A 15,336-nucleotide genomic window follows, 5' to 3' on the forward strand; every position below is an offset into this window, starting at 1 on the left:
GTTTAGTCCAGATTTTGCTCATGGGTCTTAGACCATGTCCAAGATGCTTGTTTTATAAATCAGTCTTCCCCACGGGAACAGGAGTGAGTAATAGAATTAAGGGCTGGCCTTTACTGGCTGCTAATGTCCTTTTTTAAAAAAAATTATGTTCTTTTTGTTCAATCTATCTTTAGCAATTCTTCCCTTCTACACCTGGAAGTCTACTTCATTTTCTTTTGTAACTCTTAAATATTTGATTACATCTCCCTCAATTTGTTATCATTAATAGTTTGGCTTATAATTTATTGATGGACTTCTCTTCCCAGGGCTTTTGTGAATGTAAGTCCCAGAATGTAATAAGGCATCATTTTTGGTGACAGACAGTATTTATCTCAGAAATAGCAGGCGGTTTCTATTTTTGTTTTCTATTGGTCAGGTGTACAGTATAATGACTAGACAATCATATACTTTACAAAGCATTACCCCCAATATTTGCAGTACTCATTTTTATCTTCTTTTCCTAATAAATGCGTGTAAGTGTATGACATTTCTCCTGAGAACAGTTTGGCTGTATCCTGTAGATTTTGAAATGTGGTGTTTTCTAATAGTTTATACTTTCTCTTTTGTTTTACCCACGTGGACTTCTGTCAGCTGAGTAAATGTTACCTCTAGGGAAAGATTGAATGCCACAGATAAGTGTGAGCTGTTCTAGTTTGTTTGTTTAACACTTGCCAGTCTCCTGTCTGCATGCACCCTCTGGCTCTCTCCTGAGCTGGGAGCTGCACACCCGGGGTGATTCCCAAGGAATCCTCCTTCTCACCCTTCACCCTTGCCTTCTGAAATTACACAATGTTCCTTCAGCTACCATTTTAGAATGTTGTTGAGTTGTTGATTGTGTCTCAGAGTTTCCTTTTGGTGAGAGCACGTGGAAAAACCCTTGTTTCTGGTCTTAACCTTTTTCCTGGACCATGGGCCTGAGCAATTCATTCTAAATGGCTTCTGGAAAATTTTAGAACAGTGGCTTCCCCTCTACGCAGCGGGCACAGAATGGCCTCTTGCTTCCTGTGTTCTTTTGCTGCAAAAGCCAACACTGTGGGGGTGGAGCTAGGGACCAGGTAGTCCCTGTGTGGAGCACAGGAGTTCCATCTTCTGTCCCTGGGCTTACTTTTCTTTTGTCTTTCTTCTAATCCTTGTTATCTTAATTTTAACCATATCCCTGTTAGCACAGGTAGAATAGGAATTTGAGCCCAGCTGGTGTGGCTCAGTGGTTGAGCATTGACCTATGAACCAGGAGGTCACGGTTCCAGCCTGTCCAGGGCTCGATCCCCACTGTGGAGTGTGCAGGAGGCAGCCGATGGATGATTCTCTCTCATCATTGATGTTTCTCTCTCCCTCTCCCTCTCCCTTCCTCTCTGAAATCAATAAAATTACATTAAAACATTTAAACATCCTAGAAGTCCAATTTGTATTGAGTGGGCTTGGAAAAAAGAACGAATTTAGAACGAGAGGAGGGGGAGGGAGAGGACTCCCAGGGCAGCAGTCAGGGGAAAGAAGTCTGCGTAGCCTTGCAAGGCCAGGAGGGGCAGCTGGTCACAGAGAGCAGCTGCAGACACAGGCTTCTGTTCAGTAACTGTGGGGAGCAAGCCTCTTAGTCAACACTCGGAGCCAAAACAGTGAAACAACTGTTTCTTGGCGTGTGGCATTTCTTTACCAGTTATGGCCTCCGGTGGGAATCTGTAAGTTCTTAGATTATCATTTTAAGATATTTTAAATGGACAGCATCACGGATTCAATAGGACATGTTTATTAATTGAGACGAAGGCTCTTCTCCGAACCTGATCGGAAGTAAATTGCCTTGAATCCCGGGGAGGAGGAGGTTGTATGGGTTTTAATACCCTCTTGGCAACTGGCTGACCCAGAAACTCAGCCTAATGAGATTTGGACAGCAGGCTTCCAAGAAGAAGATAGATCATGACATGCAGTGCTTAATGCAGCCAAGTCTGGTGTGTGTGTGTGTGTGTGTGTGTGTGTGTGTGTGCGCAAAATGAATGGATGTCCGGGATGCCTGCGTTGCAGGGAATTGCATTTCTGTAGAATTAATTTGTGCAATAGAAGTAAAGCTTAGTGGAAAGGAACATCTACCATGAAATTGAAGTTAATAGCAACTTCCAAAACGAATGTCTCCCAGTATTGCATTGCAATAGCAGGGAGCAGACCAGTCTTCTTGAAGACCACTTTGTTCGCAGGTAAATCCAGATGTTCTCCCAGGAGTCGTCCACTAGTATCAAATCTGCCCGCTTCTCTCAGTCAGTACTGTCCTCCCTGGGCTGCCCATCACCTGGGCCATTGCAGTGGCCTCCTGACTCAATAGTGACACCAGCTGGCCTCCCTGCTCTTCCTGGAACATGTCACACGATGTCCTGCCTCAGACCCTTAACATCTGACTGTTCCCTTTGCTTGGACCTTCTGCATGGTTTTTCATGTCATTTGACTCCTTTGCTCAAGTGTCATCTCAGAGAGAGCATCTCTGGCGGCACTAATTCAGGACCCCTGTCCCCACTCCCTTACCTTGCTTTATTTTTCTTTGTAGCACATATCCTGGCATGATAGTAAACTAGAGGCCCGGTGCACAAAATTCATGCATGGTGGGGTGTGTCCCTCAGCCCAGCCTGCACCCTCTCCTATCTGGGACCCCTTGAGGGATGTCCGACTGCCCGTTTAGGCACAATCCAGGACTGCTAGCTCCCAATTGCTCACCTGCATGCATTCCTGATTGCCCCTAACCACTTCTGCCTGCCAACCTGACCACCCCCTAACCACTCCCCTGCCAGCCTGCTTGCCCCTAACTGCCCTCCTCTGCAGACCTGGTCACTCCTAACTGGCCTCTCCTGCGAGCTTGGGTTCCCCCGCAACTGCTCTTTCCTGGAGGCCCAATTGCCCCCAACTTCCCTCCTCTGCCAGCCTGGTCACCCCTAACTGCCCTCCCCTGCTGGCTTGATCCCTCCCAATTACCCTCCCCTGCAGGCTATCTTGTGGCAGCCATCTTGTATTCACCTGGGGACAGCCATCTTGTGTGTTGGAGAGATGGTCAATTTATATATTACTCTTTTATTAGATAGAATATTTATTTGTCTTGCTTATTGGACTCTAACCATCTTGAGAGGTGGGGCTATTTTGTTGTCCTCCTCAATGCCATATCCCTAGAGCTTCAAACAGTGCACTATTGTTGTGTGAATTGATGGATACACTCGGGCACACTCCACGTGCTCACTGCACTGCAGTCACAAGGCCTCTTAGCTCCTAGAATCTCTCCAAGCTCCTTCCTGACCCCAGTGCCTTTGCACGTGTTGTGCCTTCCTTCTTTATGGTCTGCATCCTCTCAGTTGGCAGCTGGCTCCTTCCTATCTCCAAGTCTATGCACAGGTTTCCTCCTCACATGGTGGCCTTCCCCGAAAAAATATAGCTGCCTCCTAGACTGTTCTTCTACCACTCAGCGTTCCTGATTGCACTCAGAGCACCCCCTCATCTTCACTCTGTCGGCACCCCCAGTCTGTTATAAACATCGCCTTGCCCTCCTTTCTCACTGATTTTCTTCTGGCAAAATCCCAAACTCCTTGCCCCATTTTCTCATTTCTTTCTCAGAGCAACTGAACTTGCCTAGAAAAGATGGCTGTGGTGCCCACAGACTCGCTTTAGATGTGTATCCACAGATCCAGAACACTTACACTCCTGACACTTTTTACCTGTTTCACAATCAATCTCCATTTCCACTTCTTTTTTTTTTAATACTTTATTCTTTTGTAAATATATTTTTTAAATTGATTTCAGAAAAGAAGGGAGATGGAGATGGAAACATCAATGGTGAGAATCACTGATTGGCTGCCTCCTGCACGCCCCCTACAGAGGATGGAGCCTGCAACCTGGGCATGTGCCCTGACTGGGAATGGAACCGTGCCCTCCTTGTTCATATAAGTCAATGCTCAATCATTGAGCCACACTGGCTGGGTTGTTTCAACTTCTTACTTGCATTCTTTCTCTTCTCAAATTCTACCCTGAACCCTCCACCAGCCAGTGAGTGACCTCATTCTCCACCAAGGGAATGGATGGAATCACATGGAAACTGACTCATTGCTCTCTATTTTTATTTCCAGTTCCTCTTTAGGGCTAGTCTTGCTTTTAGAATTCTTTTCCCTGGCTAGAGTTATTAATGAAAAGATATGATTCTTCAACAATTGACAAATGCTGGCATAGGATGTGGAGAAAAGAGAACCCTAGTACAATGCTGGTAGGAATACAGACTAGTGCACTCATTATGGAAAACAGTATGGAGTTTCCTCAAAAAATTAAAAATGGAAATAAGTATTTATTTCCATTTTATAAGTAGTATGTGTTAATGTAAAGTGCACAGAAACAAGTAAAAAAGGGTCCATTCTCCTCTCAAAGGTAACCTATGTTTACATTTTGCTCTACTGCTTTTTAGATTTTTCCCCCCAGGCCAACAGTTTTTTGTTGTTTTTTTTTAATTTAGTTAAAATCACATTATATTCTTAAAGAGAATCTAAAAATAAAGATATGGCCTATAAGAAAAACAGAAGATTCTTACCCACTGGTCTGTGTATGCAGATTATCTAATAATTTTTTTAAATTATAATAAATGAGACTTAAAAAAATAAGTGGTTGCCCACTTAAAAATCAGACTGAATTAAGGACTTAGAACTATAAGAAAATCAGATTTTGTCTGATGCTTAATGTACCACTGGAAAGGCTGGGGTTTTCTAGGTCAACAATTAGGGTGATTTTGGAATTTTTTTGTTTGTTTGTTTATAAGAGGTCTGATGTCTCAACTCCATCCCCTTCGGGGCTTAATAAAGAAGCTGAGGTGCAGAAGTTCTTAAAACAAAAAAGATGAAGCTCCTTTTCTTATTTTTAATCTTTTTAAACAATATTGATTGATTTTGAGAGAGAGAGAGAGAGAGAGAGAGAGAGAGAGAGAGAGAGAGAGAGAGAGAGAGAACACCCACTGATTTGTTGTTCCACCTATCTATACATTTCGTAGTAGATTCTTGTATATGCCTGACCAGGACTGAACCCCCAAATTTGGTGTATTAGGATGACACTATAGCCAACCGAGCTACCTGGCCAGGGTCAAAAGTGAAACTTCTTAAGAATACTACCATGTTTGTATCTCTAGATTTTTTTCCCCCTAAGGAAAATATTCTGGCTTTATGGTATCTTCTGGGATCTCATTTAATTGTCTTGTTTAGGACATGCAAGTTTTACTCACACTTACCACAGATTCATAGCGCTGGGTTAGAGATTATGAGAGAGAACATTTTCTGCCTTAAGAATGGACCCTCTCCAGATGAGGAAACAAATGTGTTTACACAGAATAAAGAGTCAGACAATGTATAAGTAAGCCAGAGGTCATTAAATGTCACATGTAAGTGATAACTTGTAAAGGTATAGCTAAGAGGGAAGTCAGCTGAGGACCTCAAGTTTTAACTTAGAAGAATAAAGTGGGGGCTTTGGTCGGTGGTGGTAGAGTCACCAAAGGAGGAATGTCTTGTTTAGGACATGCAAGTTTTATCACGAGGCCCAAAGTGGTAAGGGATTACAAATTTGTTAGGTCATCTGGAGACAAGATGGGCTGAGTCCCAAAATGGTGCCAGCACCCAGGGGTGGGAGCCAGAGGTTTTAAAGGACTCTAGGTGGGGTTTCCCAGTGGGGAACTCTCTGCGAGGGTCCAGAGGGGGAAGATAATGATTTTATCAAGTGGAATGTGGCCTTAGCAAGTGAAATGTGACCTAAGCGAAAGGGAATGTAGGTTGGGAAATGGCCTAAAAGTCAGTTCCCAGGGGAGGGGTATTGATTCCATTATTTGATCAAACCTAACATTCCAGTATTTTTATTTTATGGAATAGGGACGGAAGTCGTCGTTACTTCCTGCTGAGGGGGGACGTCGAGATCATAGGGGAATGGGCTTTGATTTTAGTGGACCGGAATACTGTATAGATTCCTTATGGTTGGAGCAAGGGGTTACAGGATCATGATTTCCCCAAGGGACTGGTTGGTGAAGACTCAAAAGTGGTCCTGAAGCAAAGATGAAAAATGACACAAAATATATGGGCCAAAAACGAGGAGGAGGAATGGGAATGTTAATAGTCCTATGAAGGGAAATAGCCAGGTATACCAATTTGATTGGTAGGTGGTGGTAAGGGCACCAAAGGAGGTATGCATGAGGCCAAACTCTTGTCTGGAGTCTGTGTTGTCTTGGGGAGGAGAGAGTTTTCTGCCCTGATCACAGTGGTGGCACTCCGGCCTCTGTTTTCCCTCCCCAGGCACAGAGGGGTTTTGCTTCCCCAGCAGCTGTGGGTCTTTCCCTGTGTACTACAGGCAGGAGGGTTTCCAACTTCTCCCCACAGACGGCTTTTGCATGTACCCCCACCTTAGAAGCAATAGAGTTTTGCCTTGTCTATGGGGCACATAGATTCATTGCTTCAGTGGCTTTGGGGCTTTTGCTTCAACTGAGAATATCCAGGGGGAAAGTTAGAAAGTAAAATTTTGCAAAACAACATTCCTCCCACCAGCAAGAATTACCCAGACGCAGGCTTCATGCCTTTTCTCAATTGCAGCTCAGGACCCCCTTCATATCCTGACCACGCAGGGACTTTTCCCAGGCATCTGCCATGCCCCAGCGTCTCTTATGAGCACCCAGTGGAGGCTTGCAAGCAAATGCAAAATCGTTGTTTCTGGGCCTTCCAGAACCTTCCACGTGGACATGTCAGCCCACAGTTGGCCTTTAAGAGCTTGTGAACATTTTTGGTGATTTCTTCTTTCCTGCTTGGCACTCTCTGGAATTAGCTGCTTCACAGCCTCAGCTCCTGGGTGGCCCAGGAAAAGCGACAATGTCTCTTGTTATCTGGACAGTTCTCCTTGCTGGTGGGAGCAACGTTGTTTTGCAGAATCTTAACCTCCTAATTCAGTGTTGGTTAGTGTAAGTCTCCGGGTAGGATTTCCCCAGCAACACAACTTTCATGGTTTCCGGTTTGCATCTTATTCATGTAGCAGGGCTTTGTGCTGTGAACTCAGGCTGATTCCTCCCACCCCCCTAGTTTTTCCTTGTTTTCTTCCTGAGCTTTTCGAGTTTTCCCCCCTCTTCCCCATTACCTCTCCTCCCAAACAAAGAGTTGAGTCCAACAAGTTTTTTTTTTTTTTTTTTTAATATTTTTATTGATTTCAGAAAGGAAGGGAGAGGGAGAGAGAGATAGAAACACCAGTGATGAGAGAGAATTATTGATCAACTGCCTCCTGCACACCCCACATTGGGGATCGAGCCCGCAACCCAGGCATGTGCCCTGACCGGGAATCGAACTGTGATCTCTGGTTCATAGGTCGATGCTCAACCACTGAGCCATACAGGCTGGGCAATTCCAGCAACTCTTTTTAGCTTTTAAAAACACCGCCTCTTTACTGAGTTTTAAAAACATTAAAAGTGGAATTTATATAAACAACAACTTTTGCTTTGGGTAGTCATGCTTTATCTGTTTTTATAATCCTTATGTAAATTGTATAATTGCATCAACCAGTACAACCAGCAGAAAGCGATTTGGAGACAAACAGGAGAGACTGGGAGAGAGCAGAGCTCAGCTGGCCAAGTGGGAGGGATGGACACAGGGCCACTGGAAGCTGGTCTGGGGCATTAACAAAACACTAGAGGGGTATATTTTGTCTGAACCAAACACTTCTTGGGGAAAAACTGAGTTTCTTCCAGATATTGAATACTTCATTATTTCTTTTCTGATGATTACTTATTGGGTAGCATCTAAATTTTTGCAGATTTCGGTCTTTTTCCCCCAGTTTTTTCTTTTTTTTTCTTTTCTTTCTTTTTAAACAACAAATACTAAAAACTGAAATAGTCTAAACATGGCTCCAGGTCACATATCCTACACATGATATAAAATCTGATGAATACTTATAGGCAGTGGAATTTGTAACTTGATAGTGTTAGAACTATGTCTTCTTTTTGTTCTTTTATTGGGTGGGGGCGGGGGGCATAGAGAAGTATGTCAGTAAAAGTTCTTTGTTTACAAAACTTTATTCTTTTAAAAACTAAAAGTAAGCTCAAAGAATACCCAGAAGAAGAGGTTCCCCTTCACTCTGTTCCTAGTCCCCACTTCTGTTCCCTGTTGGGGTGGTGACAGTCAGTAGCTGACAGTCAGCAGCTGAGAATGGAATTCAGCCTATCCCCATTCTCACAGGAGTGTGTGTGAGATCACGTGGACCTGGGACAGACCAAGCATTAATGTGATTCAAGCCACATTCTTTTCAGATCCTCCAGGCGAATTTTCCATAGAAACAGTAACACTTTCCAAGAATGACTTAGGGGAGGAAACCAAACACCACGGGAATCCGTGGATGTTTTGGCCGTGTTCCCTGCCCCTCCCTGGATTTGTCACTGGTGGCAAGGCTGCCCTGCCTGTTCCCAACCCTAAAAGCGTTCTTGGGCCCTGAGCCCTCATGGGGCGCGCAGTGTCAAGAATTCCAAGCCCCAGGAGACCCCAGAAGTCGCCTTACCTGTGCGGCTAAGGGAGCACCTGTTCCCATTGAAAGACTCTGAAGGGAAGTCTTGCCAGCAACAGGTTTGGTTGCCTGCTGTAAAAGTAAAATGAAATCCCAGCTCACGGTTGGTGCATTGGTATATTGGTGTGGACATGTGTCTGAGAAAGCTATGAGGACTAAATTGGTCCCAGATGTTTTCACTAGAATAGCTTCCCTAGCAGCGTTTTTGTTTTTTGTTTGTTTGTTTGTTTGTTTTTTGTTGGTTCCCCCCCCCCCCCCCAAGTATTTTTCTCTAAGAGAGAGTCAGCGCTGTGGTTAATTCTGGGACAAGCCCATGCACATGCATCAGTCCTCTAGGGACGGGGCTCGCACAGCCACGTGTTGACAGCTGTCACCGAGGAATAAAGCACGACAAGGTGCCTGGTTGCATCTCAAATGGAGGAATACTTGATGAGACACTTGGAGGCATGGGGATACTTTTGACAAGGGCTAACAAACTTGGTGTGGCTTCTAAAGGTCTGAAGCATCCATCTCCCTTTATTGAAAACCAAACCACAGAGTTCAGTCATGTTGACAGAGAGTTCGAACTGCAGGATGAAGGGCTCCGTGAAACTGAGAGTGCAGGATGGTGCCTGCGTGGGGAGCAGGTGCAAAGTGCGTGTCCCTCTAGCATAGATTCAGACAGGCTCGCCAGCCAGGCCTGCAGGAAAGAGGCTGCCCAAGGGTTCGGTGGACTCTAGGACCCAAGGCAGTCGCATCATATTGGGTCCCCGGAATCACTTCTTCACGCTCAGCCTCACCGCATTAGCCACAGGAGAAAGTGAGCTGAGGAGCAGGCAGAGGGTGTTCATCCCAAGGCTAGGACAGAGAGCACTCTTCACGAAATGGGGCTGCTGGAAGAGCCACCAAACCTTACAAGTGGCAAGTTAGTGTAGTTCTGCCATTTCCCCGCTGGAAATCTGTCCCAAAGCCATCAATTGCTTCCCTTTTAACTCAGCAAGCATAGCATAAGCCAGTTTTGGGGGGTGATTAAGGGCCACCACTCAAGATTAGTTGTCCTCAGAGACTGTGTAAGGTCCTGCTGTTGCACCAATTGGCCCCCAAATGTGGCCCTCTGATTGGCGAGGGGTTGGATGGTCAGGAGTGGACCTTGATGGTGGTGAGTCTGCCTGGCCATAGGTACTGGCTTGGGTGCTCAGGTGCGCTCTGCTCCAGCACACTGGGCATCCCTGTTCTGCGGGGAACAATGCCAGCCTTGGTGGAGCGCTGGTGAGATCACCTGGCCAGACTGTAGTTCCCAACGAGTTAATGAAACTCAAATCCAGGTGTTGCTGTGGAAGTATTTTGTAGATGTGGTTGACACCTCTGATTAGTTGACTTTAAGTGAAGGATGTAGCTTTTTATACTGAGTGGGCATCATCCAATCAGCTGAAGGCCTTAAGAGAAGAAACTGAGATTTCTGGGAGAAGAGGAAATTCAGCCTCAAGACTGTAGCATCAACTCCTGCCTGAGTTGCCAGCCAGCCTGCCCTAAAGGTTTCATCCCCCACAGCTCCTTAAAATAAAGCTTTCTGTATGTGTCTCTAGCTCCAGCTTATCTGTAGCTCTATACTTGTCTCCATTTCTGTCTCTTACTGGTTCTGTTTCTTTACACAATGATCCCAATGTTTGGAGATTAGGGTAAGGAGGAGTGTTTAGTTAGAGAAAAGCCTATCCCTCTCCCCATTCCTATCACTGAAGAATCAGATAAGCCAGGTCCCATTGTACCTTGAGGGAAGCTCCATGATCACCCAGAGCTTTCTCTGAAATACCGATGCTGTGTGTAGGTGGTGTGACTTTGTCAGCGGATGGCACCATTTTCATCAACCTTCAGCTTGTGAATTGGAGATGGGGTGGTTGGCCCAAGTCGGCCTTTAAAGAAGTGAGCTTTCTTTTACCATAGATGCCATTTTAATTCACCTCCATTCTAGCCAGAGAGCTCATACTCAAAAAAGGACCCCGGCTTCTCTTCAAATGATGGGCTAACAGGTATGCGTATTGATTGTTATGCCTTAAGTTAAAATAAAACATCTAAGGCATGATTCCCTGCCTTTTCTTTTTCAACTAGCCTCTCAGCTATCAGAACTGATCACACCTACTGGGCTGACTCAATCAGATTAAAACAGTTTTATGCAATGAGTTGGCTCCTTAAACATTTTTCTTGATAAAAGGTAAACTAGGTCAAATTATCCAAATAACCAGATAGTTCCAAATTTGTTTGACTTAGTGAGATATATTTCCCATTGATTTTCAGAAAGAGTGAAAAGTAGGGTACAAGGGGGAGAGAGAGAAAGAGGAGAGAAGACACATCAATTGATGCTTGCACTTGCCCAGTTGGCGGGGGTGGGGGCATAAGAGGGGTAGGGATGGAACCTGCAACTAAGGTACATTTCCTTGACCTGGAATCAAACCTGTGACCCTTCTGTGTACAGGCTGGCACTCTAACCACTGAGTCACACCAGCAGGAGTCACGTGCATATTATTACCAGATTGGAGAACTAGAAGAAGTGGCTCTTAACCTATGTGAGAATTTGAAAATGCCCAGAATGAACACACATGGAAAAGTCCAGTTTTGCATAGCTGAAATTTCCGGGGTCCCACACAGTGTTTGGAGATGAGATGGGAAGGACATCTCATGTGATTTGGAACTCTTGGGTTAGGTTTCTGATAAGTATCCTTTCATTTGTAAAATACTATTTATGTGAAATTATTAAAAAAGAAATTGCATTTGTGGTTCCAAACAATGAAGAATCTGTAACATTTTATCAGTGACTTTTAATAAAGTATTTGTGGTTTTGCTGATAAATATTAAGGTGTATTGTAAGAAGCTGAAAACTCTTTTTTTAAAAAAAATATATTTTATTGATTTTTCACAGAGAGGAAGAGAGAAGGATAGAGAGTTAGGAACATTGATGAGAGAGAATCATCAATCAGCTGCCTCTTGCACACCCCCTACTGGGGATGTGCCTGCAACCAAGGTACATGCCCTTGACTGGAATTGAACCCGGGACCTTTCAGTCCGCAGACGGATGCTCTATCCGCTGAGCCAAACCGGTCCGGCAAGAAGCTGAAAACTCTTAAAAATAGCAGCCTTCTATTCTGCCACTGGCAAAGTAGTAAGCCAAGTAGTATTTGCCCTTTAGTTTTTGCTATAGTTAAGAGCCCCATCAGCTCAATTATTTACCTGTATTACAAAATAGGAATAAAATTCTAAGACTACAGTAATATAGAGAGGTATAATAATTTGTAAATATATGTAGATTTTTATTCTCTAAATATACATTTTATACTTTTATTGAAAAATTAATCTTGCTACTGTTCTGTGTCTTTCCCTTCCCCCCTCCCCCTCCGCCAGATATTATAAGAAAACTAGTACAAGAGAAGTTTGAACTGTCAATGGATTATGGGAAGGTAATTTTTATTGATATATTTGTTATGAAAATTAGTGTGAACAAATTTTGACTGACTTAAAAAGTAAAACTTTAAGCAACTGGTTATGTAATCTGTGAATTGAGAAACCTTTTTTGATAAAGAATTTCTGTGGAATATTGGAGCACCTTATCAATCTCCTTTGAACTACAGCAAAAAAAATGACAAAAGGAGCATTGAAAGAAACCTTCACCTTTCAAATTGTATGTTATTTAAAAACTAACATTTCCTTAAAGGCAGTACTATGCTACTTCCTTAGCTAAGGGAGGAGAAGTCCCTTGAGCAATGTGGCAATTGGGGCACCAACCCCCATGTAGTCAAAATTCGGATATAGCTTTTGATTCCCTAAATCCTTAATTGCCAATAGCTGCTGAACAAACTAAAAAAAACAAAACAAAACAAAACAAAACAAAAAAACAAAAGAGAGAGAGAGAGAGAGAGAGAGAGAGAGAGAGAGAGAGAGAGAGAGAGCGAGCGCGCACACGAGCCTGGAGTTTTGCTAGAAATAAATGTCAAAGATGTATTCATGGGCCTTAGAGTCTGCAGACTGAACACAGCTAGCAAAACCCAGAAGTGTTCCAAAGGAGAGAGCCATGGACAGAGTTGTTATAGTAGTCACGTTCTTGAGATGACTAACCATGTCCCTGGCCTCCAGGTTAGTCTGTGGTTACCGATCTCCATGACCTGATGGTCTGGATGCTGGATGTCAGGTGGTCTGGATATGTAGACATTCTCACCTTAGCCCTTCAGGGGGTAACTAGAGATTTGATGTACAGTCTAACCTCCTTTCTTGAATGTCTCCCATCTCGAACAGTTGGGTTCTCAACCAAGTTGTTCACAGGAAAAAAAAGTCTTGGTTGTGGACTAACACTTCAGTTTTCAACCTGACAACCCTTTCATGCTAATAACTCAGCATGACCAAAAACTTCTTGCCCACAAGCAAAGAGAGAATGCTTTTGTTGCTGGCCATTAGCACAATTTTAAAACATAAGGAGGCCACCAAGAGTGCTAATGTGGCTAAGGGTGTGAAAGTGCTCACGGAAAAGCAACCAAAGGTGATTGAATAGATAGAAAAACAGTTGTTGATTTGGATAAAGGAAAAGCAGTTAACTGGTGATAGCATTTCACAGGCAGTGATAAGTGAAAAATTTCTTTAAGGTTAGTAGGGTGGTTCCATAAATTTAAGAAAAGAAGTGTTTATAAGTTACCGTATTTTTCGGACCATAAGACGTACCGGACCATAAGACGCACCAGTTTTTAGAGAAGGGAAATGAAGAAAAAAAGATTCTGAAACAAACAGTGTCCTAAAATATTTTATGTGCATTAAAACCCAACATCACAGTCATAAACACATGTAATCAACCCTGTAAAGTAAACAGCAGCATTTAGAACCATTTTAGAGCCGGGCAAGCACACAGAGACCACACAGAGCCGGGCAAGTAAAACAACTTTTTTTTTACAGTATATGTGTAGGCTATATTTGGACCATAAGACGCAGGGACTTTTTCCACTTCTGGGGGGAAAAAAGTGCGTCTTATGGTCCGAAAAATACGGTAGATAGTACATTAGACATGTATAAGAAAGGTTGAAACAAAATCATTTGAGGGTCTGGAACAGATTAATTCAGTTTACATTATTTCTAATGGGGGGAAAAATGATTCTATTTTTGAACAAATCGCTTCTCAAACAGCCTTCTGGAACAAATTAAGTTTGAAAAACGAGGTTCTACTGTATATCTAGACATTGGCACAGGCTTGAAAGTTCAAATGTTTAAGTTCCCAGCCTACTTATAAAAATAGCATCGCTTCCTCAACCTACTTGAGTTCAATCATTTCACAGTTCAACTATTTGTATCTTCATTCTATTCCCCATCGTCCACTGTTGGCCTTGCCGATAACAAGCAATTGAGTAACTCATATTCTGTATGTTATATGTATTGCTACTGTGTTCTTACAATAAAAAAAGCTGGAAAAAGTGTTATTAAAAAGTCATAAGGAAGAAAAAAAAATATTATAATGCTTTGCATATTTATTGAAAAAAATCTGGGTATGAGAGACCTGTTCTGTTCAAACCTGTGTCCTTTTTAGGAGCAACTTAAGAGCATGATGATGCGCTGCCTATAAGAGCATGCTCTCCTTTCCAAATAAGGAAAGCGTCTTCTAGGGCCGTTGTCGGCAAACTCATTAGTCAACAGAGCCAAATATCAACAGGACAACGATTGAAATTCCTTTTGAGAGCTAAATTTTTTAAACTTAAACTTCTTCTAATGCCACTTCTTTAAAATAGACTCACCCAGGCCATGGTATTTTGTGGAAGAGCCACACTCAAGGGGCCAAAGAGCCGCATGTGGCTCTCGAGCCGCAGTTTGCCGACCACTGTTCTAGGGGTCCCAGAAGGCAGTGCAAGAATGGATAGACGGCGGTGCAAGAAAGCCCTTGACTGGATCATCACCTGAGGCTCACTGGAGCTCGGGCATGAGAGCGATGCTGATGTGCATTGGTGACTGCTTCTTACTGTTACTGATTGAGCATTGTACTGGCAGGCTCTGGTCTAAGCGCTGCACATGAACTAACCCACTGACCATGCACTAAATAGTACTTAGAACAGAATGATGCAGAAAACGGGTTGCTCCTCACTGCTTCTCAGGTTGCCTTTGCAGTGACCATATAAAATAGGAAACAGACACGAGGTGGCAGAGCTGATCTGCAAACCACGGCATCGCCACAATAATACCCTTATACATGCATGACAGCCAGCACGGGCAGGGAGAAGGTGGAAAGGCACCCAGCTCCCTGGAGGGCTTGGCTGGTACCCACCCCATCAGACATGACAGACACACTGATGTAGGGGGCGAGAGGGAGGGAGTGAAACATAGGCTGTGCTGCCCTGTCTGCAGCCAGTGTGGGAGCCAAGAGCTGGTTTCCTATTCACAGCCATGAACAGGCCCGTTTTAAAGGTTCCTGCTCTTTCTGGAATCCCCTCACACCCTCTTCAGGGGGAGGAGCCTGAAGGCAGTGGTTAACGTGCACTGTGGGGTGCCCGTGATAGTGAGTTTGGGAGGAATCAAGCCTAGGGGGCCCCCTACCCAGGAAGCGGGGCTATGGTCACTCAGCATGCCCCATGTGACCCTGGAGGCAAAGGTATCTGAACTGCCCACGCCAACATTTTGGATATCCCATTTTGAAGTTAATAATATCACATTCTTCTCTCCCATCTGTGGAAAGCTGCCATCTAAAACCATAGTTCCTATACTTGGACTTCTTGGACCTGGCAGTTTCAAAAAAAGTAATCTGGGGAATGACCCAGAGCCACCTAATTTCATTTTGCCATG

The 15,336-nt window shown here is 43.8% G+C and overlaps 1 protein-coding gene across 1 annotated transcript in view; it reads left to right on the plus strand.

The window, feature by feature from the left end:
* PROM1 (prominin 1) overlaps nt 1–15,336 on the plus strand; it is an 89,172-nt gene that overhangs the window by 21,651 nt on the left and 52,185 nt on the right. Inside the window, exon 3 of the mRNA XM_084896826.1 lies at nt 11,932–11,987. Within this exon, the coding sequence (XP_084752952.1) occupies nt 11,932–11,987 (56 nt within the window). The remainder of the gene's footprint in view (nt 1–11,931; nt 11,988–15,336) is intronic.

This window comes from Pipistrellus hanaki (genome assembly GCF_964339955.1).
Source record: "Pipistrellus hanaki genome assembly, chromosome: 1".
NCBI lineage: Eukaryota > Metazoa > Chordata > Mammalia > Chiroptera > Vespertilionidae > Pipistrellus > Pipistrellus hanaki.